The following is a 27,627-nucleotide window of genomic DNA, read 5'->3' on the forward strand; positions in this document are numbered from 1 at the left end:
TCTTAACATTCTATACTTGTTGTTCAGTTGTTTTTCAATCATGTCCAATTCTTCGTGACCTCATTTAGGGTTTTCTTGGCAGACATAGTGGAGTGGTTTGTCACTTCCTCCTCCTGCTCATTTTACAGTTGAGGAAACTGAGGCAAAGAGGGCTGAGTGACTTGCCCAGGGTCACATGGCTAGTGAGCATCTAAGGCTAGATTTGAACTCAGGAAGATGAGTCTTCATGACTCCAGGCTCTGCACTCTATCCACTGCACCACCTAGCTGCTTAACTAACATGCTATGTAAGTGCTGGCTATTATTATTAAACTTAATTAAACTCAACAAGCATTTATTAAGTACTTACTATGTCCTGGGAACTCAGCATAGGGATAAGGATGTAGATAAGGATAGAGATAGGGACTGGGCACCTGGATGGCAAGATGGCTAGAGCTGTAGGCCTGGAGTCAAGATGGTTTGACTTCAAATGTGGCCTCAGGCACTTACTATCTGTGTGACTTTGGGCAAATCACTTACTTCTGTTTGCCTCAATTTCCTTGTCTACAAAACAGGGGTAATAGTAGTGCCTACTTCCCAAGTTTTGTGGTGAGGATCAAATTACATAATTTTATTTAGTATAATACCGGAAACACTGTAAATGCTATATCAGTGTTAGCTGCTATCATCGTCATCGTCATCATCACCACCACCACCACCATCATTGTCATCACCATCACCATCATCATCACCATCATCATCACCATCATCATCACTACCATCATCATCATCACCATCACCATCACCATCATCATCACCATCACCATCACCATCACCATGACCACCACCACCATCATCATCATCATCACCACCATCACCACCATCATTGTCATCACCATCACCATCATCATCACCATCATAATCATCACCACCACCACCACCACCGCCACCACCATCATCATCATTATAGGGAACACTCAGAAGAGGAAACTCCCTCCACTTTCTCTACAACTTATCATCTTAATGAGTTTCCTAAAGCACTGAGGCATCATCTAGCCACTATGTAACCACACAGCTAGCCAAGTCCCTGCCCTTGAAGCGCTTACATTCTACTGGTATCCTCAATGTGCGCCTGGGAATTTAGTCATGTCTAAGCCCCTCCCACATAAAGATTCAGGAAGTGTGCATGACGTAAACATTTCTGAGGTCTCTTCAAGCTCTAGAACTTAGGATTCTATGTAATATACATGTATCTATACTGACCTGTATCTATACCTGCATCTATATTGGTATCTATGCGTTTATACAGACATGAGTATGGTTTCTCTTTGTTGCTTACTCTATCTTTTGAAGTGATAATCCTTCTGTCTTGGACACAGAGGAGGATGTATAGATTAAAATAAGACAATAAGATTGCCCTCTGCACTCACAGAGATATGTCTCATAGGGAGATGGGACAGAAAAACAGATATCTTGTCGCAGAATCACCTCCTCCCTGGAGCCTTTATGGATCCCCACCAAACGATACCTTTCTCTCCCCTTGTTTTAAATATATGCATCACCCCATGATGTCATTGGTCCTCTTTCAAAATGAAGGATAAACAACAACATGCATACTATACATACTGTGCATACATACATACGAACAAATGTCTACTAATGTGTACAATCATAATGTGAATTATCATTGATGGAGTTTGAATTTTTTTTAAACTGGTCATCAAAATAAGCCTAATAAATACTGTGTTGTCACTCTAAAAAGAATCCAGAGTATCATACCATACTTGAGTCACTGCTTCTCCTCCAGTCAGCTCATTAAAAGGGGTAAATTGATGTATTTCCTGTACCTCGGCATAAATAATCAAGGGCTCCCCTTTAGAAATTTTTATCTTGTAAGTGGAAGTAGAGGTGGATCGGGAGTTTCTGTTGGGCTGCAACAAGAAGACAATGAGGAAAATATCACTGCTGAATTAATTTTTGTTATCTAAACACAATCAGTTGAACAGACCAGATTTCCCATCTGTTTAATTTCTGGAATTATACAGAACTATTCATGACATCATTTCTATTCTTCAATATATGAAGGGTGATCCTTTGACCGTTCCCTGTGAGGATATCTCTTTAGGTCTCAAAGAGGTAGCACCCAGAAAACAGTGATCTTTCTGGGTCACTAAAAACTTCCCCAGTGATGGATATTGATTAGTTTTTAATTGATTAGGCTTCAGATGGGTCAGCCAGGAAGAGCAAAAGGAAAGAACCAATGTGGCACCTGGTGCCCACAATGAAAGGAATGAGTTCTTGACCTGGATCTATCTTAGTTCAAATCCAGCTTCAGACACTTCCAAGCTGTACAGCAAATTACTTAATCTTTCTTAGGTTCACTCTTCCCATCTGTAAAGTGAAAATAAAATAGCACATACATCCCAGGATTGTTGTGAGGTTGGAATGAGTTAACATTTGGAAAGTGCTTTGCAAATCTTACGGCACTAGAGAAAGGCTAGCTATTATAAATTTCAGTTTAAGTCATAGTTTATTTGGCCATGCACTCACGAGTAGACCTCTAAGTGATAAAGCTCAGAATGAACTGAGGCTACTAAGGAAAGCTAAGAACAACAAACCAACATTTGTTTGGGGGTTTAGCCATATTGATGAAAAGGAAAAGATCAATTAAGGCAAAGGATTATTTCTTGAGGTGGATGTAAGAATGACACATTGAAAGCTGAGTGGCTTAACTTTTTCTTTTTCTTGTATTCTTTCAGCCAAAGAGAATAATCTTTAGCCTGGAAAAGATCAGAACAAAAAATAGCTAAATCCAAGCTAAGTTGAGAGGGATAACAATGAGTGCCCAACCGGCTCTGCTGAGTTCAGATCATCTGGCCCATGTGAATTACCATCTAAACTCATCAAAGAGTTAGGGACTGATTGCTAAGTGAAAGAAAAGAGTATGGAGAAGAGGTGCTACCAGACTGGAGAAAGGAAAAGGTTATACAATTTTCAAAAATGGGAAGACAGCATTTGCAAGTTCATCCTAATCCAAATCAGCAAATGTTTATTAAGCAACTTATTGTTCCCCAAAACCCCCAAAGATGAGAATTGTTCCTGCCCTCAAGAAGCTTACATCTTGTTGGGAGAGACAGCATTTATACAGATAAGGAAAAAAGAGGTATTTTGAGGAGGGACAGAGAACTGTGACCTGGCAGTCCACATTAAAGATTCCATGTTAGGAGCAGGTAAATGGTGCAGAGGATAGAGCGCTAGTCCTGAAGTCAGGAGGATCTGAGTTAAAATCCAGCCTCAGATACTTACTAGCTGTGTGACCCTGAGCAAGTCACTTTACCCCAAGTGCCTCCAAAAAATAAAAAATAAAAACTCTACATGATTCCATGATAAAATATCTGTGTTTCCATCTCATCTCTCTACTAGATTTTGCAACTCCATGAAGGCAGTGGCCATTTTTATTGTCTTACTTAAATTTTGCATCTTTCCCACTACCTTAGACAAAAGGATGATCACTTCACCATTCAAAAGATGGAAGAAGCAACGAGGGAAAATTTTATCCAAGATACAATTCTATCAAACAGGGAGGCACTAGTTGTTGGCACGGGAATGATGGCAAACTTTCAGGGAAGTGATACTTCCCTCTATAGTTTATGATGGAAGAGTGGAAAGCTGTTCATAATCTGACATACACCCTAGGTTGTGGGAGAGAAGACTTAAAGAGCTCAGGAAAAGGGTAGAATCCCATGGACTTAAACAGAGAATTCAAGAGAATTCAGCCCTGGGGAGGAGAAACCTGCAAGAATGAAATTCTAAGTGGGAAGATATGGGCATACTAGGATATAAATGATCCAGGATTTTCCCTTTGCCCCAGTATTCTGTTGGGACTTAGAGATGGATCACTCTTCTGAGATATAAACAGAATCACCCCTGGACTCCCCCACCCAACCCAGGAATCCACAGAAGGACACCCAGAGTCCTGCAGAGATCCTGGGATGGACAAACTGGGGCAAGTAGAGAATGAGAAGCAGAGGGCAAAGTGATAAGCCTTTGATGCAGTCTCAGAGTTCCTTCTCTGTGCACAACAGAGCCCAAGTCCAACCCAATCAGAGCCTTCACAAGCAAACGGCTGAAGGAAAGTGACTGGGGCATTCTAGGGAGGTCCAGTGTAGCACTCCCTAACTGAGACAAACAGCAGAGCTCAGCGCAAGCCTCCCTGAGTGCAGCTCTAGAGAGAGCAGCCTCAAGCATTCCAGGTAGATGGCTCCAGGGCAGCACTCCCAGCATGAGTCAACCCAGCCCTATCTAGGGGAGTAGAGAAAGCAGCCTCAGCATATTTCATGCACAGTCCATTTGGCTCCAGTGGCCTTAGCCCATAAAGTCCATAGGTGAAATCCAGCTCAAATAGTCCCTGAAACCTAACGGGGGACTCAGCATAGAAGGAACAACTGAGCCCAACAGCAGGGAGGAAGGACCATAGGCTGAGCTTACAGGAAATAGATGAATACTTACAAAAATGCAGAATACCCATCTTAACAAAGAAGTAATAAACTATTTAAGTAATACAATATCAAAAAAAAAGAAATTGAACCAATCATAAATGAACTCTCAAAAAAAAAAAAACTCCAGGACCAAGTGGATTTTCAAGTGAATTCTATCAAACATTAAAAGAACAATTAATTTCAATATCATATAAACTGTTTTCAATAATAAGAAAAGAAGGCACCCTTCTAATCTCTTTATAAAAAACAAATACAGTCTTGATACCTAAATCAAGGAGAGACAAAGCAGAGAAAAAAACTACAGACCAATATCCCTAATGAATTTTTTTCTTTAGTTGTTTTTCAGTAATATTTGACTCTTGGTGACCCCATTCAGGCTATTCTTGGCAAAAATACTGGGGTGGTTCACCATTTTACAGATGAAGAACTGAGACAAAGGGTTAAGTGACTTGCCCAAGGTCATACAGCTACTAAGTGTCTGAGGCTGGATTTGAACTCATGACAATAAATCTTCCTGATTCCAAGCCCAGCGCTCTATCCACTGCACCATCTAGCTACCCCCTAATCAATACTGATATAAAAATTTTAAACAAAATATCAGCAAGTAGACTACAACAATATTATACAACAATCTTTCTACGTATCGGAGAGATCGTACACTATTATAGAGTTGGGTTTATGCCAATAATGAAGGATTGGTTCCACATAAGGATGAATATAGATTAAATCATGTTAATAACGTAAATAATATAAACATGAGTATATAAATTGATACTCAAAAAAGCTTTTGACAAAAATCCAACATTCATTTCTATTAAAATTTTAGAAACCATAGGAATAACTAGACTTTTCCTTAATATAAGAAATAACATTTTTCTAAATTCAGGAGCAATTATTCAATGGAGAAAAGTTAGAGGTCTTTCTAATTAGAGCAGGGTAAAGCAAAGATATCCATTATTAACACTAGTGTTTAACCAAGTACTAGAAATGTTAGCTATAGCAATAAGACAAGAAAAAGAGGGGTCAATTAATGCAACAGATTAGGCATACAACATACAAAAGAAAACAAGCATAGTAACAGAATGTTTGATAAGCCCAATGATCACAGTTACTAGGGGAAGGGCTCACTAATTTGACAAAAACTGCCAGGAAAACTGGACAGCAGTCTGGCAGAAATTAGGTTTGGAGCATCACTTTACACCATACATGAAAATAAACTCCACATTGACAAATGACCTAGATATAAAAGATCACATTAGAAAATAAAAATTAGAGAGCAGGGAAGAAATTCTCTTTCAACTCTGTAAAGAGGGAAACAGTTCATAATTTAAAAAGGGATAGAGAGGTTCATATAAGACAAAATGGACCATTTTGATTATATAAAATTAAAAGGTGTAATAATAACCTGATGGCATAAAATTTAGAAGGGAAACCAATAACTTGGGGGGAAAATCTTTCCAAAAATTTGATAAAGGTGGTCTCATTTCCAAGATATATGAGGAATCACTTCAAATTTATAAGACTAATAGCCATTGACCAATAGATAACTGGTCAAAGGATATGAAGTTTTCAAAAGAACATATTAAAAGCTATCAACAATAATGTGGGGAAATGCTTCAAATCATTAATAATTAGAGAAATGCAAATTGCAACTCTGAGGTTCTACCTCACACTTAACAGACTGGCAAAGATGACAGAAAACTATATGACAAATGTTGGGGGTCTGTGGGAAAACAGGTTTAGTCGGGCATTGTTAGTGGAGCTGAGAATTGTTCCAGCCATTCTTAAAGGCAATTTGGAACTTTGTCCAGACAGTTAGCAAACTAAACATCCCTCTGTTCCTACTATATCTCTACTAGGTCTATACTAAACCCTCCCCCCCAAAAAAAATCAAAGAAAGAAGAAAAGATCTATTCTTACAAATACATTTATAGTATCTCTTATTATGGCAGTCAAATTGGAAACAAAGGAAGTGTCTTCCTATTGGGGAATGGCTAGAAAAATTGCAGTATATGATTATAACAGAATATTATTGTGCCATAAAAGTGATGAAATGGTCAGTTTCTAAGGAAACTGGGAAAAACTCTATGAACTGATGCAGAGAAAAGTGAGCAGAAAGAGAACGATGATAACAACATTAGAGACAAAAGCAACTTTGAAGTATTTTAGAATTCTGATAAACACAATGAAAAACCACAAATCAAAAAGAATGAAGATGAAACATTCCATTTACCTCCTGACACAGAAGTGAAAAAGCTAAAATGTGTAAAGAGACAGATATTTTTGGACATTGCTAATATGAGAATTTGTTTTGATGGACTCTGCAGCTATAGACTGAGGGTTTTATTTTTCAATTGTTTTTAATTTGTTCAATGAGGGTGAGGAGGTAGTGGGACTAATTTTGAAAATGCTTGTTAGATATAAAATGGATAATTTTGATTACATTAAATTAAAAAGTTGTATACAAATAAAGCCATTGTAGCCAAGATTAGAAGGAAAGCAGAAAGTTGGCAGAAATTTTTTAATAGAGTTTCTTGAATAAAGGCCTCATATCTCAAATATACAGAGAGCTTTGTAACTTTATAAGAATGAGTCATTCTCCAATTGATAAATGGTTGAAAGATATAAACAGACAGTTTTTGAAAGAAGAAATAAAAGCTCTGTATAGTCATATGAAAAAATGCTCTAAATCATTACTGATCAGAGAAATGCAAATTAAAAACTTTGAGATGTCATCTCACACCTATCAGATTGGCTACAATGATAGAGGGGAAAATGACAGATGTTGGAATGGATGTGGAAAAATTGGGACACCAATACACTGTTGGTGGAACTGTGAACTGATTCTCTTACCCCCCTCCCCATTTGGGAGAGAATATGGAATTATGTTCAAAGGCTTATAAAACTGTGTATACTCTTTGACCCGGGAATACCACTATTAAGTCTATTTCTCAAGGTGATAAAAAAGGAAAACAATCTATGTTTTCTAAAATATTTGTAGCAACTCTCTTTGTGATGGCAAAGAACCAAAAATTGAGGGATTGCCCATCAGTTTTGGAGTGACTGAGTAAGTTGTGGTATGTGATTGTGATGGAGTGCTACTGTGCTGTAAGACATGATTAGCAGGTTGGTTTTAGAAAAACTTTGAAAGACTTACATGAAAATAACAAAGAGTGAAGTGAGCAGAACCAAGAGAACATTGTATACAGTAACAACAATATTGTTCCAAGATTAACTGTGAATAACTAAGCTATTCTGAGTAATATGAATATTCAAATCAACTACAAAGGCTCTATGAAGATGCTATCCACTTCCAGAGAAAGAACTGATATATGGAAGTATGTATTGTATGGTTCCACACACACAGACATACACACATGTGTGTGTGTAAAATTTGGGCCTTCTCTAGTTGGGAGGAAGGAGATAACTCAGAACTCAAAACATAACTGAAAAAATAGCAAAAAATATTTTTTAAAAAGTTTCTTAATTGAAAAAAAAAAAAGACATTGGGGCAGCTAGGTGGCGCAATGAGTAGAGCACTGGCCCTGGAGTCAGGAGGACCTGAGTTCAAATCCGGCCTCAGACTCTTGACACATGTACTAGCTGTGTGACTTTGGGCAAGTCACTTAACCCCAATTGCCCTGCCAAAAAACAAAAAACAAAAACAAAAACAAAAAAAGATATTCTAAAGACCCCAAAGGAAACTATTCAAATAAGAAGTAAAAAGTAGAATGTTTGAAGAGATCAATTGATAGAAAGGGATCTTGCCAACCAATTTAGATTGAACACAAATAGGTAACAGTGAATGAACATCTGTTGTCTAGTCTTGCTGAAATAGTGTCAGAAGAAATTAACATGATAGAATATAAGCTCTTTGAGGGCAGGGACTATTTCATTTTTGTCTTTGTATCTCTGTGAACTACCATAGTTCCTGGTATACAGTAGGCAATTCATAAATGTTTGCTGATTGCTTGAGGTTGATTGTCTGTGGCAGCGAGAAGAGTGGTCTAATAAAAGTAAGTGGCTCAGATTATGGCAGGATCAGGAAGTCAAAAGTTGAATTTATTTGAGGAAAGCTATTTAGGTTGTATCTGCACTAGAAAGGGAAAGTGAAGTACTGTATAACTACCTGGTGATTTGTATCCCTATAGATAAAAAGGCTGATAATTCAGTTTCCCAAACCTGCTTTTCCTTTCCTAATTACATCTACTTTCCTATTCACTGCAATGAAATGTATAATGGTAGGATTCCTTCTTTCATCTATCTTGATGACTAACTCAGGAAGTCATATTTTTAAGGTAGTTAATGGTCTCAAGGTCATTCACGGAGATGGGTGAAAAAATACTTCATTTACTGTGCTGTGGTCAATACTGTATACAAGACTGGTCTAGATCTTCTTTAAATAAATATATTGGAAACAACATAGGCCTGAAAAATGTGGTTGCTCAAATTGTTGCAAATTCTATTTTACATCATACATGAATAATGTATTCTTCTAGGTCTTGGTCTATTCAATTCAATTCAGTTGATATTTATTAGGCTCTCACTACATGCCGAGCACTGTACTAGGTGACAACTATATAAAGTCCATAGTCCTGCATTCAGAGAGCTCACAAATGAGATAATACATAGAAAGTGATTCACAAACCTCAAAATAGTATATAAAAGTGAGCTATTATTATTAAATATCGTAATTTTATCGGGGGATAACAACTATTTTAGTCTGACACAATGAACCAGGATGACTGAATTTCTCATCCCTAGACCACTTCCCTGTGATCAGACAACAAGACTTTGGCTTTCTTTCCCATCACTCACATCTATTTGTCCCTGGTCCTGGGAATTGGTAAAGACCTAGTAGAAACTTAAACATCATAAGTTCATGGGAGTAGAATTGGAAGGGATCATAAAAGAGCCACTTTGTCCAACCCTGCACTTTTACGCATGAGGAGCCGTGACCCAGAAAGGCTCCACTAACTTCCTCTTACCTGTTTACATTCCTTGCATTTGACAGCATAAGCAAATCCAGTATTCATCTGGACACTTTCCTTACAGTTATTCAAATCCTTTGACTTAGTGATATGGACCAAGTTGTATTTTTGGTCTTCTCTAATAAAGTACGTTGTATTACAGCGGCCACTAATTCCAGTCTGCAAAATGAGAAAAATGGAAAAGATGATCAACTGAAAACAAACATACCATAAAGCACCCAGATTTAGAGTTGGAAGGAATCTCAGAGATCACATAATCTAACCCCCCTACTCACTCAATTCACCCAATAAGCATTAATTAAGTACCTATTACATGCCAGACATACTAAGCACTGAGGATACTAAGAAAGGCCTGCCTTGAAGGAGCTCATATTCTAATGGGGGAGACAAAATAAAAATAATTATGGATATAAAATATTAACAAATAATAAGAGGAAAGTCATCTCAGCAGGAAGGCATTAGCATTGAGAGAGACCGGGGAGACCAGGAAAGACCTCCTACAGAAGGTGGGCTGGATTCATTCTTGAAAGATCCATTGCAACTCATTGTGCTCATTAGGGGCAGGTAGGTGGCATCATAGTGCATAGAGCACTGGGCTTGGAATCCAGAAGACTCATCTTCATGAGTTCAAATCTGAACTCAGACACTTAGCAATTGTGCGACCCTGGGCAAGTCACTTAACCCTGTTAGCCTCAATTTCTTTATTTGTAAAATAAGCTGGAGAAGGAAATGGCAAACTGTTCCAGTATCTTTGCCAAGAAAGTCCCAAATAAGGTCACAAAGAATTGGGCATTACTGAAATGACTTAGCAACAACAAGGTAGAGGCTGGATAACCACTTCTCAAGGATGTTATAGTAAGGTTTTCTCTGATTCTGTAATTCTGCTAGAAGCAGGGTTAGAACCCTGGTCTTCTGACTTTAAGGCAATGAATTAATAAATGCGTCATCATTTCATTTTTGTGGAATCAAAATGTCTCTTATTTCAGAAAACTATAGAATGATAAGATGTAGAGCTGGAAGAAACTTTAGAAGCCACTGGCTTCAAACCTCTCTCTTTTTCTCTTTTTCAATTTCATTTTTTTATTCTGAACACCTAAAAAAAGAGCATTTCAATTTATACAGCTGACCACCAGAAGAGGATTTTTTATGAAACACAGAACCAAGGGATCTCAGGGTGAAACCAAGAAGGCGAATCACCATTCTGTATCACATGCTTTTGTCCTAAAGTATTAAATAAATTCTGCATGTTACTTTAGAAATTGTCCTGCTTGCCTGTACTTCCTTTTGAACTTCCTTCTGCTCTCTCTTGTGTATTTTTTAAAAAGCTTCAATGCTCCCCCTACCTTATCATTTTTTTTTGCATTACTGTTGCTGATTCTAATAGATCTGGGCAATTTCCACCTATAATTTATATAATTTATAATTTCTTGAAATGTAGTCCCCAGGTTTTCTAAAAGTCTAGTAATTCTTAAATTCTCTCTTCCTGACCCTGTTTCTGGATCAGTTTTTTTGCATCAGCTGTCTTACATTTTCTTCTGTTTTTCAATCTTTTGGTTTTGTTCTGATATATCTTACTGTCTCAGGGAATCATTAATTTCTGTTGGTCTATTCAAATTTTCAGGGCAGCTAGGTGGCACAGTGGATAGAGTGCCTAGAATCAAGAAAACTTGAGTTCAAATCTGGCTTCAGATACTTACTAGCTATGTGACCCTTGACAAGTCACTTTACCCTGTTTGCCTCAGTTTCCTCATCTGTAAAATGTGCTGGGGAAGGAAATAGCAAACCACTCCCATATCTTTGTCAAGGAATTCCCTCTGTCTCCAAAAAAGGTGATCACAAAGAGCAGCTTTCAAGAAGTCTATTACTTGGATAAGGTTTTCTCTTCTAAGGTCTCCTTCCAATTCTTTCCGCCAGACTTCTTATTTTATTTTTCTCTCTTATTTAATTTCCTCTGGGTATTCTAGTAGTCCTTATGGATAATAGCCTGTTTTTCCTTGGAGTCCCTGCTAGAAGTTGTTGTGGACTTACTCTTACTTACTTTGGTGCAATAACTTTTTATACTGGTCAGTGTCTTTCTTAATCATCATTTGAACTTTAGCTCCTGAATCATGGCTTTATGCCACGGCCTGACTGCCTCCTGCTAGGCTTTTGCATGGGGTAATTGGCCCTGCTTGGTTTCGCCTTGAATCACCTTCATTCCTGTGGTGATCACTACCTCTCACGGTTAGCTCCTCTCCCCCTACCTTTAAGATTCAGTGTTGGATACTCTATGGCAACCCAAGATAAAGGTTTAGGGATCTCAGAGCTCCGGAGTGCCTAGGCTGTCCCAGTCTTAACATTGCCATGCTTATTCTGTTCCTTGCTATTGCCCTGGGCTCACAAGGTCCCAAGCCTGAGACTTTTGGGTCTCTCTGGGAATCTCAGAGTTTCTGGAGAGAAATCTGGTGATCCCTCAGGGGAGTTCTCTGCTCTTTCTGCTTGGTTCCAAAGAACGCTTCAGTCTCTGGTCACACTGGGAGGGCATTAGTTTACTTACCTCTCCTGGCCCTGGCTATGGGCTTCTGGATGGTTTTTCATGTAGTTGCAGAAGATAGAAGTCACTTTTAAGAAGTAACTTCTCAATGGATTTCCTGATCAATATTTGGTCAGGTAAAAATTCAAGTTTTTTGCTAGGGTTGGAATGTGGGAACTCAGCAGCCCACCTCTCTTTAGGTACTCCTCTTGGCAAGAAATTGAACCCACCCCACTTCCAGGAGTACTTCAGTTTATACCAAAAACAAAAATGAGGCACACAGAGCTTAAGTGACTTACGCAGAGTCACACAGCTAATGAGTTTCAGAGGTGAGACTGGAACCCAAGTCTTTCTGACCCCACATTCAGGGCCTGTCCACTATTTCATGATATTTCTCAATTAGGGAATGCCATGATTTAACTGCTTCCAAGCCTAAGTTTTGGTATTATTTAAAAGTAAAAGTTTAACACTGTTCATGCCAGAAAATCTCCTGGGATTGCACAGGCTCACTATGTGCTGCCTTTGCTTCTGGGGCTGTAGAAAAGGGAATAAAATGAACTTCTGGCCAATTCCAGGGGAGAAAAGGAACAGGGGCCCTTGTTTTTGTAATTCAGTCCCTGATTTGCCCCAATGGCTGACAATGTGATTAAGAAGATCTGGCTAGCTGGTGACAGCCCGCCTACAGATAACACCACTTTGTCATCTGGAAATAATAATAGTTCACATTTACAAAGTGATCTAAAGCTGGCAATGTGCTTTGTAGATATCATCTCATTTGATCCTCATGATAACGCTGATCAGTTCAATGACCGACATGATTCCAGAGGACCAGTGACGAAGAATGCTAACCACTTCCTGACAGAGAGGCTCTGGGCTCAGGGTGAAAAATGAGATTTATGTTTTAGGATATGACAAGGGTCAGACCTGTTTGCTTGATTATGCATATCTGTTTACGAGAGTTTTGTTTTTCTTTAAAATGGGGGAGAGAGAGGAAAAGGAAAGAAAATAGATTTTGGTTAATAGGAAGAAATTTACTTAATTTAAAAATATTTGTCATAAGGAGTAGATTTCTGGGAGGGGAGAGAATTACTGGGAGGAAATTCCTGCAATGTAAAAAACAAAATAAATCAATTAAAATCTATTTTTTAAAGTTTATTTTAAACAAAAAGACCTTGCTTCAGTCAGGCTACAAGTTCTGCCATGTGGACAATATACTCACCTCAGACAAACTGTAGGTGCTTTGGGCCTTTCTGATGGTCACTTCAAGCATGTTCAGGATTCCTTTGTATATATTCAGAGCATTCTCTGACATTGATTCTGGAGCATAAATATCTCCAACATGGCCGTTGCTATACTGAAACTTGATAGACTGGGCAAGCTGGGATTCCAGAGCCTGTGTGAGCTCTGGCGAGTTAACAAATGTATCTTTTGGCCATTTACCATTATAGTCAGCCACAACAACTGAGCCCATCTGGAAAATAGAGCGTGTTTGTAGTTTTCTTTGTCCTGGAAAGGTTTTAGAACATCAGAACATTTGCACAGGGTATTTGCTCACATTCACTTGCCTTCTCTGCTACATTGCTTCTCATAAGTATAAGCATTGTGTGTATGTGTATATACGCACACATATGTGTTTCTCTGTTGGTAAAGCAAATTCTGACAGTGTGTTGTGTGTTCTAGTGTTGGTTCTATAAGTCAACCAAGCCCTCTGATTGCTTCTAGAACTGAAGCCAAATGAATCTCCTAGACTTAAGAGGACCTTGGGACTGTACTGAACTGGCCTCCAGGGCAGGAGGGATGGAACGAGAGTGGACCATTTTTCTTTTTTCACTTGACATCTGTAAACCACTATTGTATCCTGATCCATTTCTCGTGACCCAAAATGTCTATACAATTTAATTAACTAAGCTCTCAGATACTTAAATGGATCTGTGATCTCACTGATTTGGCTATTCTTTCTAACAACTGAGAATGCAGTCCATCTTTATGCATTACCACAGCCAAAGAATTTAGCACCAATTGTTCAGTCTACTAGTAATTTTGCCCTATTGCCTAGGACCTCCTTGAAACTTATCCAGCATGGTAGAACCTGCCAATCTTTTTTTTTTAATTTTCAAAGTTTAGGTTGGATTTTTTTTTGGAGGAGAGGGGGTTGGAATAAAGTTAGAGGTGAGTCTATTGCCAGTCACAGCAGAGTGTTAAAATTAAGTAATACACATCACCAGAAAATATTAGTGTCAGTGACATTAATTACCAATTGATTATAATTATTTATTAATATCTGTATTTAATGGGGAATACATTTCTTCAATTATGAAGATAGAATGTCTAATGTGTATATATCATTTGTAATCATATATCTTAAGAAATAGCTACCAGAAATTAACTGTGAAATTAGTCAAATTCGACCAATTCTGCTATTCTTTCCTGATTGCTTTCTGGTGATAGAATCAATTGACGAAATAATCTTAAACGTGTAGAGTTTTAGAATATAGAATTGATCTGGTAATGAATAGCTGTGTGCTTAAAATCGTGTTCTATTGTCTCCTCGACTTGAGAATTACCTGCCAGACTGTCAAATAGAGTTTAAGGGACTGCATTACTATTATTACTGTCACCAACCATAGTAACGACAGCACCACATAACAATGACAGTGACGATGCATGAGTAAGCAAAACACAAGATAGAAACTTGAGTATTTCTCCAACCTTGTAAAATGTCTTCCTCCTAGCAAGGCAAAATCAGCTTTCCAACTGGATATGCTTTCTTACCTTCATAGCTGGGAATTTGAGTTTTCTACCACTAATTTCAACTTTGCTTCTCAGGCTTATCCCAGTTCTTCCCAATCCCTTTTCAGGCAATCCACTTAAAAGGATGCTTTCATAGTTGTAGACATACTTCTGGCCCACTTGGAAGCCGGGTTCTGAAAAAATGAAATACGGTTCTGTCATTGGGACAAAGTTCAGTTCTACTTACTACAATTGGAGTGCCCAACTTAAAAGAACAGACATTCTCTTGTTCCTCATAAGAAAGAAGCAGAACCTACTGTGTGCCAGGCGCTGTGCCAGGTACTTAGCTGTAAAAACAGGGCTCACGTTCAATATTCCATACATCTTGCCATTGTATTTCCATTTGAATATTCAAATTTGACACATCTTCTACCTTATTGAGCAACTAAGTGGCGCCACAGTGCACAGAGGGCCAGGCCTGGAGTCAGGAAGACTCATTTTCCTGAGTTCAAATACCACCTCAGACATTTATTAAATGTGTGACCCTGAGCAAGTCACTGAACCTTGTTTATCTAAGTTTCTTCATCTGTAAAATGAGCTGGAGAAGGAAATGGCAAACCACTCTAGTATCTTTGCCAAGAAAACACCAGATGGGGTCACAAAGAGTCAGACATGACTGAACAGCTACTTTATTACAATTTAAACTGGAGCTATAATTATGACAGATAAAAACAATACTTACCATAATTAACTTGTTGACTCCATGGAAGCCCTGAAAGACAGGAAATACTGCAATTAAGTGAAAATAAAAGGAATCATTTATTTACTAGAACATATTAGGGAGTGACTTATTAAGTATAATATACATGACATGTCAATTTCAGTTTCTTAGAAATTCCATATTTTATTCTAACGAGCAATTCAAAATAGCTTTTCAAATTAAATTCTTAGCACCCTAGCCTTCTCTCACTCAAATCAGTCAACTGCCAGTCATTTCATCATTTCTCTGATGCCATGGTCCTCTTTGAAAATGAAGGATAAAACACAACAACTTAGAACCCTGAAATTTTGCTTAGAGCCGTGTTAGGTCTCCATTGATAATACTGAAGCTTATGTTGAGAAGTGAGTCTAGCTTACATTTAACCCCCAAAAAAGTTCATATGGCAGTTGGTTAGGATGGGTTTGGAGATGACCATACTTACCAGAAAGAACAAATAGAAGGAGCAGAATCAAATTCCTCATCATGCAGGTACAGTTACTGGGCAATTCAGTCAGTGTCCCAAGCTGTCTTTTAAATAGACCTTCTGTCACATGACAACTTTGGAACATAAATGTGATGAATAAGCGTATTTTTAGGGCCAGTATTGATCTGTTCCTTAACAGACCTCTCTCCTGGTGGGACAGCAGGTGTTTGCTATTATCTCCAATGAGATAATATTTGTAAAGTGCTCTGGAAACTTTAAGAAGTTATATAAATGTTAGCTATTATTATTTTTAATATTTATTAATTAAATAATATTATTGTTTATATTTTTATTTTCCTGAATTTGAAATGTCTGATCATTTTCCCTTTGCATTAAAAATATTTTTCCATCTATAGTCATCTGTTATTGAAAAATTTTATACTATTTTATTGTTTTTTAAATAATAAATAATATTTCTTTCATTTTATGAATAAAAATAACTGAGACCCAGATGACTTAAGTGACTTTCTTAAAGTGACACAATTATAGCAGGAATATTAATAATAGGGATGAGAAAGAATGTTTTTTAAATAAACCCTGTCCTGCACTGCTGCCAAACTGATTTTCCCAAAACATACAGTTTCATTCCCCTGCTCAGTGAATTACAGTGGCTTCCTATGAACTCCAGGATCAAATATAAGAGAAGCCTTTCCTAATGCCCTTAATCGTTAGTGTTTTATTCCTTCCCCAAATATCCTATAGTTGTTTATCTGTTTACATTTTGTTTCCTATCCCCTGTCCCCTCTTATTTCCATGAAGACAGAGTCTGGTATTTTGCTTTATCCCCAGCACCTAGCTTAGTGCCTTGCATATAGTAGGGGATTAATAAATGCTTGTTGAATTGAATCAAACTAATGGTCATTTCTCTTTAGATAATAGTTGTAGTGATGATTGCTGAAATTCAGCAGAGGGTATTGCATCCTCCTCTCTGTGTCCCCAATAACCAAATTACCAACCAACCAAATGGCACTTTTATACTCTTAAAATGCTGCTTAAGGTCTAGGAGGGGATTAGTAAAATTGCTCCCAGGCAACCATAATATCATTTCATCTTACTATCACACAGCCAGAGCCTATAGAAAACATTTGCTTTTATTTCCACGTTCTGCTGAATTGGGACAACAGTGTCTTCCAGTCATATCACTGATTGAATCTATGGTGTTAGAAAATCCCTGCATGGCTCATTCCTGCACTGGAAATCCCCAGCTCCATGAATTCTGTGTTTGTAAATAAAATAAAAATAAAAACTAGCTTTACAATCCTCTGTGCTGTCTTTAAGGCAAGGATGCTGGCTCTGTCTAGGACCTAAATGCCTTTTGTCTTGATGAAGGGTCTGGCATTTGAAATTGTTATTGTGAAGGGGAGAGTCACAATATATTTGCACAAAAGAGTAGCAGCCATTCTATTTGTTCCCAATGGTCTCCTCATTGCTTCTCTAATTCCTAGAGCTGCTCATTACTAGCAACATTAAGCTGTGATGGTGGAGATGCTGGTGGCAGATGTCCATCTCACTCTAGGATTGGGACAGGATATGGTGTATGTAATGGAAGGAGGATGTGTTTTTAAAAACAGTGTTTCCCCATGCTTTGGGTTTTACGTCACAGGAAACACAATGATTTTCCCCTTAACCCCATTTACCCCTTTCCTATTGAGTCCACTGAGAGGTAGCTAGGGGGTCCAGTGGACTGAGTGCTGGACCTGGATCAAAGAAAGCCTGAGTTTGGATACTTACTAGCTTTGAGACCTTGGCCAAGTCCCTTAATATGTCTGCGCAATTTCCTCAAGTATAAGATGGGGATCATAATAGCACCTACCTCCCAGGATTGTTGTGAGGACCAAATGAGATAATATTTGTAAAGCATTTAGCACATTGTAGTCACTTAATAAATGGTTTTCCCCCTTCCTTCTTTCCTTCCTTCCTTCCTTGTAACAACAACAAAGATACTTAAGTGAAGTCAGCAGATGCGGCAACTATGTTGGACATACATCCAAAGTCCCCGTGTCTCTGCTGAAAGAAGGAAAGCGTGCTTGCTGATCAGCTCCTCAGCAGTGACCTCGTTGGTCACCATTCATCCATACCTAGATTTTCACTTATTTTTAGACTTGTGATTTGCCATAGTTAAGGGAATAGCAGACTAGGCATCATCACGACCACTATCAAAGTTGGAGTAATGATGGACTGGCTTGGGCCTCCCTTTGGGACTTGCTTGGAGTGTCTGGTGACAGAGAACAGTCAGCACAAATATCATCAATAGCCATCAACTCTGACTAATTTCCAGGTTGGGACTTTCCATCTTGTCGTTGCCGTTCGGTTGTTTTTCAGTCATGTCCTACTCTTTGTGACCCCATTTGCGGTTTTCTTAGCAAAGTTACTGAAGTGGTTTGCCATTTCCTTCTCCACCTCATTTTACAGATGAGGAAACTGAGGCCACCAGGGTTAAGTGACTTTCCCAGGGTCTCACCCACCTAGTAAGTGTCTGAGGGCGGATTTGAACTCAGGAAGATGAATCTTCCTCATTCTAAGCCTAGTGCCCTATGCAGTATGGTGCCACCTAGCTGCCCCTTTTCTGTCATACTGCACTAGAACAGCGTAAATCAGGTCCATGTTAACTTCATACCAGTTTGTGGTTGGGGTTCAGTGTTATCAAGAGTGGAGCCTGCCATGCAACAAAGTGAACTTTACAGACACAAAAGTAGTCTTTACTGTCCTCTAGAGCTTGTGAAGGATGAAACAGAAAAATGTAATCATGCCGTTAGTATTTCCTCGCCCTGCGGCGATATTCTGGATTTCCTTTCGGTCAAGCAGCATGAAGGGGTATCTTGATATCTTGATACCCTCCTCCCTGGTTTCTTTGCCTATCATCTTGTTCTCTTCCTTAATCAGCCTTCAAACACATGCCAAAAAATCTTTAACAGTCTGGCCATGCTATTGCCCTCCAACCCTCAGTGGCTTCCCTTTGTCTTTAGGATAAAACACACTCTCCTTATCCAGGTTCTTGAGATCTTCTACACTCTGCCTGCAGGCCACACTTTGCTGGGTCTCTTGCCCACCTTTCTATTGAATGGTTTTACATTCTATCACTTGCCTATGCTTTATAAACTAATATTTTTCATTTTTATTACAACAGATCTAAATTTGCTCATCTGTGATCTCTACCTATTGCTTCTTTTCTTTTTATGCTCTGATGATATCCCTTCTGTCACCCATCCTCCAGCCTTATTCCACAGCAGCTAGATGGTGTAGTATGTAAAGTGCTGGACATCAAATTGGGAAGATCTGAGTTCAAATTCTCCCTCAGATGCTCACTAATTGTGTGACGTGGGATAAGTCACTCTTTTAGATTCCATATCTTCATCTGTAAAATGGAAGTAATAACATTGAGAGAGACAGACAGACAGAGACAGAGATAGAGACAGAGAGAGAAAGACAGAGACAGAGAGAACACACTAGGTCCCAAGGCAGCCCATTTTCTTTGAAGAATAGCTCTACGTGGTATGAAGTTTTTCCTTGCATCAAGCATTCACGAATTCCATGAATTCCAAGTTTGTAAGGGGAATCTGCTTCTTTGCAATCAGATTGTAAGCTCTTTGAGGGCAGGTCTATCACGTTTTATTTTGGATCATAGTGCCTTACATATGAATTGTTTTGCTGAATTGAAATAAATTTTGTCTGAGCTGTTTTTATATTGAAGTAACACTGTGCTATAGTAGAGAAAAACACTGGAATGGTAGACACCAGACCCAGCTTCTTGTCCCGTTTCTGCCAAGAACTTTTTAGTGGGATTTTGAGAAAAGCAATGAACAGTGGACCTGAAGGTCCTCTTATGTTAAGTGAGAGGGTTGGACCAGACTCCTCCAACTCTGGAAACAGGAATCAAATCATCACCATCATTCCTAGAAAGTCATGTTGCTCAAGTGCCCAATTCCAGCTAACACTTCCCCTATTAGACTGTAAGCTTCTTGAAGGTAGGAATTGTCTTTTGTCTTTAATTTTTATACTTATCTCTTAGCACAGTGCCTGGTACCTATCAAGCCCTTAATGAATGCTTTTCCATTCATCCATTTATTCAAAGGTCCCTCCCAGCTTTGAATTTCTGTGACATAGAATTTGTAGATATAGATTTTAGAACTTAGAAGGGATCTTAAAAGTCAGTGAGTCAAAGGGTCTCATTTTACAGATAAAGAAACTGAGGGAGGCCTGGAAAGGTTAAGTGACTTGCTTAAGATCACACAGCAAGTGTCCTACAAGTGATTCAATCCCAGATCTTCTTGACTCGAAGTCCATAAGAGATATTTGTAAGGCACACTATGGAATCAGCTTTGAGTTGTATAAGACACTAAGGCGATCTCATACAAAATTGCTGGGTATAATGAAAGAAAGATTGTTGTCTCCAACATTGGCTGAATTTACTCAGTAATCATGTGTCAGAAATAAATGTGTATTAATACTATTGTTTGGGGGGATTGGGGAAAGAAGAACATTAAGCAGAAATCAGCATGCTTGGCTGATGCAGTCTCCCATGGAGAAGAGATTGGAAGATGCTGCTTCTGGAGGGGCATGGTGACATGTAATGTGGATATCTTGGACAAATTTGGAGTATACACAGACATTCTGTAACTGGTTCCAATCTGCTAGGCACATGATGAAGGGAAGCTTTTTTTGATTAGCTGTGTGTCTGGAACTGGAGTGTATTCAAAAGGTCAAACCAGACCTATCTCATGCCTTCCTATCTGGTGAGAAGAGACACAGTCCTATGGCTACCAGGAAGATGAATTGGGCTCTCCCTATCCAAGGATGATGTGAGACTTATAAACATGGGCCTCTGTTGTTTGTTTTCTTTCCTATTTAGGTAAAGGAAGTTGAAGGTGACCATAACCTTGGGAGCTTCAAAGATCATGTGAGAGAACCAAAAGGGGGTCCAGGAGCAGAATTCATACCAATTTGTGCAGCCAGCCAGTCCAACACTGAGGTCTTTGGCTTTCAGGACCTCGTAGATTATGAATCATCAGCATAGAAATGATAATAGAATCCAGGAGAGCTGATAGGATTACCAAGTCAAATAATATACAAAGAGAAAAGAAAAGGATTCAGGAGAGAGCCCTGTGAGATGCCCATAATTAGCAGAAATGACCTGGATGAAAATCCAGCAAAGGAGATAGTAAGATAAGGAGAGGTGGCTTAGATAGGAGAACCAAGAAAGTGTTGTGTCCTGAAAACAATAGAGGGAGAACACATTGAAATGAAGGCCTGAGCCAATAACATTAAAAATGTACATTCCCCAACCTCTCATTTTGTTCAATAATCTTGAATTGGATTCTCCCTTTGATCAGAAGACCACTATAGGGATATTACCAAAAACCATGCTCAAATTTTCATTTCTCTGCCCTCTTCTAGATTCCCCCTGAGGAGGAGACATAGCCAGCCTTGCTCTGAGATAATGATGACAGTCATTTATATCCTAATCATATAATTTGGTCATGGTGGTGGTGGTGGTGGTGGTGGTGGTTCTCGTTGTTTTGGGTTTGGGGTAGAATTCAGAACTTGGATTTCAGCAATATATGGGTCTCAGAGTATGAAAAATGCCTCAGCTGATGCAGATCAGCAGCTCAGAAGCATTTTGTAGTCTTAGAAAGTTGCTAGTCAAGATTAGGGGCTTGCCTGTGACCACACAGTCAGCAGAACTCAGAAGAAGGACTCAAACCTAGGTCTTCCTAAATCCTGTGCTGGCCATCTATCCCCCATTCCATGCTGCCTCTTGTTCCTAAAAAGAAGGGTGGCCATATGCTGTATTTCAGCAAAAATAAACAGCATATCTAAATATAATTAATTAAAATAAGCAAGAACATTTATGTTTTGGCAGATAATTTGTCTTTCCTGCTCTAACATTCTGAATTTCCTATGAGCTTTTATAGTAGCCATGGTGTGTTAATGAAAAACTAATCAACAAATGGGCTACAAGCATAGATTAAAAGAACTTGGAGCTAGCATGCTTTTATTGACACAACCAGGTCATGGTGACTTTAGGTCAGAAGGAAGATAAGATAATGAGCTGAACTTCCGCAGTAAGGATGCAAATATCTTTCTGTCAACACAAACAGAGCCTTGACTTTACCCTAGAAAAAGTCAAAATCACATGGTCTTCTAGAAGCGTGAAAGTAATATAAAGTAATTGTCTCACTCTAATAATGTGACTGGTAGCTTGTGGAACATAATTATTTCTGTCCTCTGGGAGCCATAATCCTGGTTTTGAGGTGGGGGTACTCCACTCTAAGATACCTTAGAGAATCTAGAATAGGGCAGAGAAAAGAGAGGCTTAGTTTGGGTTATCATCCATGTGGTCTTCCAATCAAGGGGAGAATCTAATTCGAAATCATTTGAATAAAATAAATTTAGGTGTTTTACCTTATCTTTCACATTTTCTTTAAAATTTGTACATTTAAATTGTAGTTTAATATTTTTTCTTAAAAAAAAAACCTTTCAAAGGAAATAGAAGAGAAGAGAGAGCCTGAAGTAGCCTATTAAAACAGAATTATAGAATTCAGATAACTTAAGTAACTAAGTCACTTAAATTCAAGGGGTTCTTTTCTGCCAAAGACAAAATTTATGTGTATATATAGAATTATTTCTCTTTCCTCCTCATCAGGCACTACTATGTTCCAGACAAACTGGCCTTCTGGCTCTCCCGTGTTTGCAACATTCCATCTCTCATTTCCAAGCCTTGGCAAGGTTTTCCTCCATATCTGGAATGTTCTCCCTCCTCATCTCTGCTTTTCAGAACCCCTAGCTCTATTAAAAGATCTGATCAAGGATGATCTCCTAGGACAAAGGACAAAGGACAAGGCCTTTCCCGATGTCCAAAATTGTTGGGGCTCCTCCATCCCTAAGTGATATGATATGATATGACATAACACGACATGACACATGATATGATGGTATGGTGATGTGATAAGATATTACATGAGATGGTGTAATAATATGTAATGCAATTTTTATAATATAATGTAACCATCATCCATTTGGAGCTAATTATGTTCATATTCTTCTTCCTAAACCAATATGAATTGATGGTGGTTTTGAAGCCCACCTCTGAATACTGATTTCAAAAAAGGGTGAGGAACAATGATGAGAAATTAATTCTTTTGAATGTACCAGTAAGGCACGTCTAGGGATGCCTGTCCCATGTTGCTACCTGCACAGTAAAATTAGCCGGAGGTAATATTGCCCTAAGGATGTGCATGTGGAGAGTCGCCATGAGTATTAATAGAATCTCAGAATATAAATCAAGAGAGGATTATAATGCCCTGGAATGTGGAAAGAGATGAAAATATTACGAAGAAAGATAAAATTATGGAAATTATGGATTTTAAAAGTATTATTCCAACTGTTCTCACTGGTGGTTGTTGTTGCAACAACTCCCACTGCTTATCATTAGTTTTCCTCTCTTTGGGAAAGGGAAGAGAATAAACAAACCTTTAACCTGCCTTTACTCCAGGCCCAAGAAATGGCAAACAGAGTGACCCCTGACTGGGCCTGGATGACACAGGTCAAGCTGGTTTGCTGAACATTTACTTTCAATTGAAGTCAGGATAGAAACATTTCTTTCATTTTAATTTTTATTTGATTTGTTTTGTGGTGGTGGTGGTTATCTAATAATATTGCAAAACAGGGAGCTTAAGAATTTGGAACTCAAAATTTAAAAAAATGAATGTTAAAAATGTTTTAAATGTAACTGGGAAACATTTAACAAAAACAAATTTTAAAATAAATTTTTAAAAAGTATTTAAATCTCCTATTTCTAGTCTCATGAGGATAAAACATATTTTTAAGATTCTTAATAAAATTTTGATTGATTAAAATGAAACAGTTAAGATTTTAATTCTCTATTCATGATTATCTAAGTCTAGTGTGATGAGGCTTTTAAAAAAATCATTCATCCTAGACTTTCGTATTCAAATTCAATAAGCATTAGCCCTCAGAAGTGAGATGATTGTACTTCCCATGACTCACTGGGCTTTTTAAGAACGCTTCTGAGGGGCCCCTGTGTGGCACACCAGATAGAGCACCGGCCCTGGAGTTGGGAGGATCTGCATTCACATTTGACCTCAGACACTGAACACTTACTAGCTATGCTACCTTGGGCAAGTCACTTAACCCCAAAGGAGGAGGGTGACAGTCACTCTCCCTATGCCTAAGCTGTTTACTGCCAAGTTCAGGTAGGGAGGTTGGATTTCAGGGGCCAGACCTTCACAGATAGGTCAGAATGGTCAGAATTATCTAAATAGTAATTGTTTCTCTTTTGACCAGAAAGCCTGAGGGTCTTCCTTTCCCAGTTTGATTTTTTTTTTATTAAAGGAGCCATCCTTGGATTCACTTCTTCAACAGGCCTATTCACTGAATGGGTGTTACCTCACTTAAAGTGAGAACTGAGAAAGACATTAGCTTAAAAAGCCAAGGTCCCTCACTGAATCCTGGGCCATCTCCAGTCACCCTGAGCTATATCTGGCCACTGGACCCACATGGCTCTGGAGGAGAAAGTGAGGTGACTTTGCACAGCTCTCCCTCACTCAAATCCAATTCAATGCTTCTTGTGTCATCATTTCCCTGATGCCATGGTCCACTTTGAGAACAAAGGACAAATCACAAAGTAGTTCATTATGTACTTTTCACCTATCTGTAAAAAAAAGAAAAAAAGGCAGTTGGATGGGTCATGTATTGACAGCAAATGATGAGAGATGGACAGATAGCTGCTCTTGAGAGTTGCTTCTCCCAAAGTGAATTTACCATTGACTCCTTGAATGGAGAAAATGACTCCCAAGGCCAGGAATCTCAACATTCCCAACACATATGCCTGGTTATTTTATACTTTAATCTCGAGCTCACTGTCCCTAGGGACAGTGTCTGTACAGAGGAAAGAGTGCTATCGAAGATGCTGTCATTATCCCCGTTTCACAGTTGAGGAAATTGAGGAAATCAGGGCAAACTGAGGTCAAGGGACTTGCCCAAAGACACACAGCTAACAAGTGCATGAGGCTAGATTTGAATTCAAGACTTCCTAACTCCAGGCCCAGTGCTCTGTCCACCATACCACCTACCTGCCACCAACAAAAGTAGCATAGAAGAGAAAAGGGGCCAGGACAGTGCCTTGGAGACACTCACTGTTAGCGGGTGTGACCTGGATAAAGATCCAGCAAAAGACTGAGAAATATCAGTCAGGCAATTAGGAGGAGAGCCAGGAGAGAGAAGCTTCACAGAGCTGGAGAGAGAAGAGTGTCAAGGAAAAGATGGCGACAGTGCCAAGGACTGTAGATAGGTCGAGAAGGAGGATGGAGAAAAGGCCATTGGCTGTGACAATTAAAGAGATCACTGGTGACTTGAAAGGCAACAGTTTGAGAAAAATGATGAGCGGGAGTGAAGACATGTGAAGATAATTTTGATATCCCTATTCAATTTAATTAGCATTTATTCAGTTCATTGTGATTTGATGGGTATCAGTGATTGTATTAGTGAGTTAAGCAGAATAGAATTAAGTATAAAGCAATTATATTAATTAATGTTGTTAGGATAAGGCTTATGAATGATTAATCTACCATGCATTGATATTAATTGTATTTGATTTATTAGATAAATTCATACTTTTAGCTTAGGGTGTAATAAGGATATAATTGCTGTATTACCCTTCTAGCCACCCTTCTCCCCAAGCATAATGCTTGTAGTAAGGATCATTTGCCTCTCCACCCTTATGAATCATTTTCTCCACTCCCTAGTGATCTTTCACATAGAAACCATAACTTCCTTGGTCCCTAGGAAACACTATTTCAGCTCTTGTTTGCTTGAGCCACAGAAAACCCTGATAAGATAGCAGCCCCCGCTGAAGTGGCCTGCAAGTGACAGCCTTTAGTTGATAACTTGAAGCTAATGACCCGTGAAAGGCCTACTGACAAAGTGATTATGACTGATGGACATTGCCTTTAGCCAATCATGGAAGCCACTCCGCTTCCAAAGGTTAACCAATCATAGGAATTTCCATGCTTCTGAAGGACCCTTCCAAGGACTGGGGACTTCCCAGTGACTCTCCTATGAAATCTTTCCATCTCTGAGCATCAGCAACGTAGACCATGAGGAAGGCTTGGATCTGATTGCTTCGGGACCACCTGTCTCCCTTAATAAATCAAGGACAGCTCAGATCTCCCCTTGCCCTTCTTCCCAAAGACAAAATCTGACAAATCACACATGTCCTAGAATTCAGGTCATCCTGGACTTTAGATGAGACATATCTCAGATTCTTCATCATCTCTCAGTGATCATTACCATGAACCCAGAAAACTCAACCAATTTTCTATATCTCACATATTCAATGAGTCAGTTCCTCTGAGTTTCCAGAGGAAAAGCAGGAATTACTTACTTTTGTGCTGGTGGGAACCAGAGAAGAGGGAGAGATGTGGAGGATTTGGGGCTGCCATGGTGGCTGCCAAGCTGATTGGAATTATTGGGCCCATAGACAGTGAGAGAAGAGGAAGTGGAGGGACCTTTTATTAATTACCTTCTCAAGGCGTTTAGCCACAAAAAGGCAGAAGAGATATGAAATGACAGCCAATGCAGATAGAAGGATGAAGTAAAGGATTTTTGAGGATGGGGGAGATATGGGCATGATTATAGGTGGTAGTGAGGAGGCGTGTAGATATTGAAGATTAGTTAGAGGGTGAGAATGATAGAGGAAGCAGTCTCCTGGAGAAGATAGTATGGAATAGAATCAAGAGGTAGAGAAGTTTGCCTTAGCAAGGGAGAGAACCACTTCATTGTGTGAAACAGAGGTGAAGGCAGAGACAGTGACATTAGGCATCTTGGGAAATGCGAGATGAGAATGGAAAAGAGTATTCTCCATTTTGTAACTAGTCCAAAGGACCCAAAGGCAATAAGGTTATAGTTATCCTAATAAACTATCTGTAGCAAACACTGACCTTTCTACTTTGTAAAAATCTTAACTACCTGTTGCCGGGTCCTGGTGATGCTTCCTCAGATGCTGTAGTTCAGCTGATGCTGATGCCATGGTGTCTTAGTAACTGTTAACAGCACCTGTTTTCTATGGCACCTCTGCTGGTCACCTCACCTGAAGTTATCTACTAATGGCCTCTTTGGACCCCTCTTGTAAAAACCTCTTTGCCAGGAAGAGGGTGAAGAGTTTTATTTTGTTTTTTATTAACTTCCATGTGTGATGTTCTAGGCAATATTTCTTTCATTTGCTCAGGAAACACCACAACCTCCACATCTTCGCCTCTTCTCTGGTTCCCACTAGGACAAAAGTAAATCATTCCTGCTTTTCCTCTGGAAACTCAGAGGAACTGACTCGTTGAATATGCGAGATATAGAAAATTGGCTGAGTTATCTGGGTTCGTGGTAATCAGACTGGGATCACTAAGAGATGATGAAGAATCTGATATGTCTCATCTAAAGTATAGGATGACCTGAATTCTAGGACATGTGTGATTCGTCAGATTTTGTCTTTGGGAAAAAAGGCAAGGGGAGTCAAATGATGAAGACTTTTTTCTTCATTTCAATTCTATTCAACTAATACTTATTTCTACATAGTGTAAGGAGGTAGGGTGTTGTATTTGGATTGAGGCATTTGTTGTTCATTCATTTTCAGTCATGTCCAACTCTTCATGATTCCATTTG

At 38.9% G+C, this 27,627-nt stretch overlaps 1 protein-coding gene across 5 annotated transcripts in view; it reads right to left on the reverse strand.

Annotated features, from left to right (window-relative positions):
* Window positions 1-15,981, reverse strand: part of LOC118846482 (vitellogenin-1-like) — a 67,434-nt gene extending 51,453 nt beyond the window's left edge. For all 5 annotated transcript variants that reach the window (XM_036755079.1, XM_036755082.1, XM_036755081.1 and 2 more), the window contains exons 1-6: window positions 15,913-15,981; window positions 15,453-15,482; window positions 14,753-14,904; window positions 13,200-13,451; window positions 9,466-9,627; window positions 1,758-1,909 (exon numbers count right to left, since the gene is read on the reverse strand). In XM_036755079.1, the coding sequence (XP_036610974.1) occupies window positions 1,758-1,909; window positions 9,466-9,627; window positions 13,200-13,451; window positions 14,753-14,904; window positions 15,453-15,482; window positions 15,913-15,955 (791 nt within the window). In that variant the 5' untranslated portion in view covers window positions 15,956-15,981. The remainder of the gene's footprint in view (window positions 1-1,757; window positions 1,910-9,465; window positions 9,628-13,199; window positions 13,452-14,752; window positions 14,905-15,452; window positions 15,483-15,912) is intronic.
* Between the last annotated feature and the right edge of the window lie 11,646 nt (window positions 15,982-27,627).

This window comes from Trichosurus vulpecula, chromosome 4 (genome assembly GCF_011100635.1).
Source record: "Trichosurus vulpecula isolate mTriVul1 chromosome 4, mTriVul1.pri, whole genome shotgun sequence".
In the NCBI taxonomy this organism is placed as follows: domain Eukaryota; kingdom Metazoa; phylum Chordata; class Mammalia; order Diprotodontia; family Phalangeridae; genus Trichosurus; species Trichosurus vulpecula.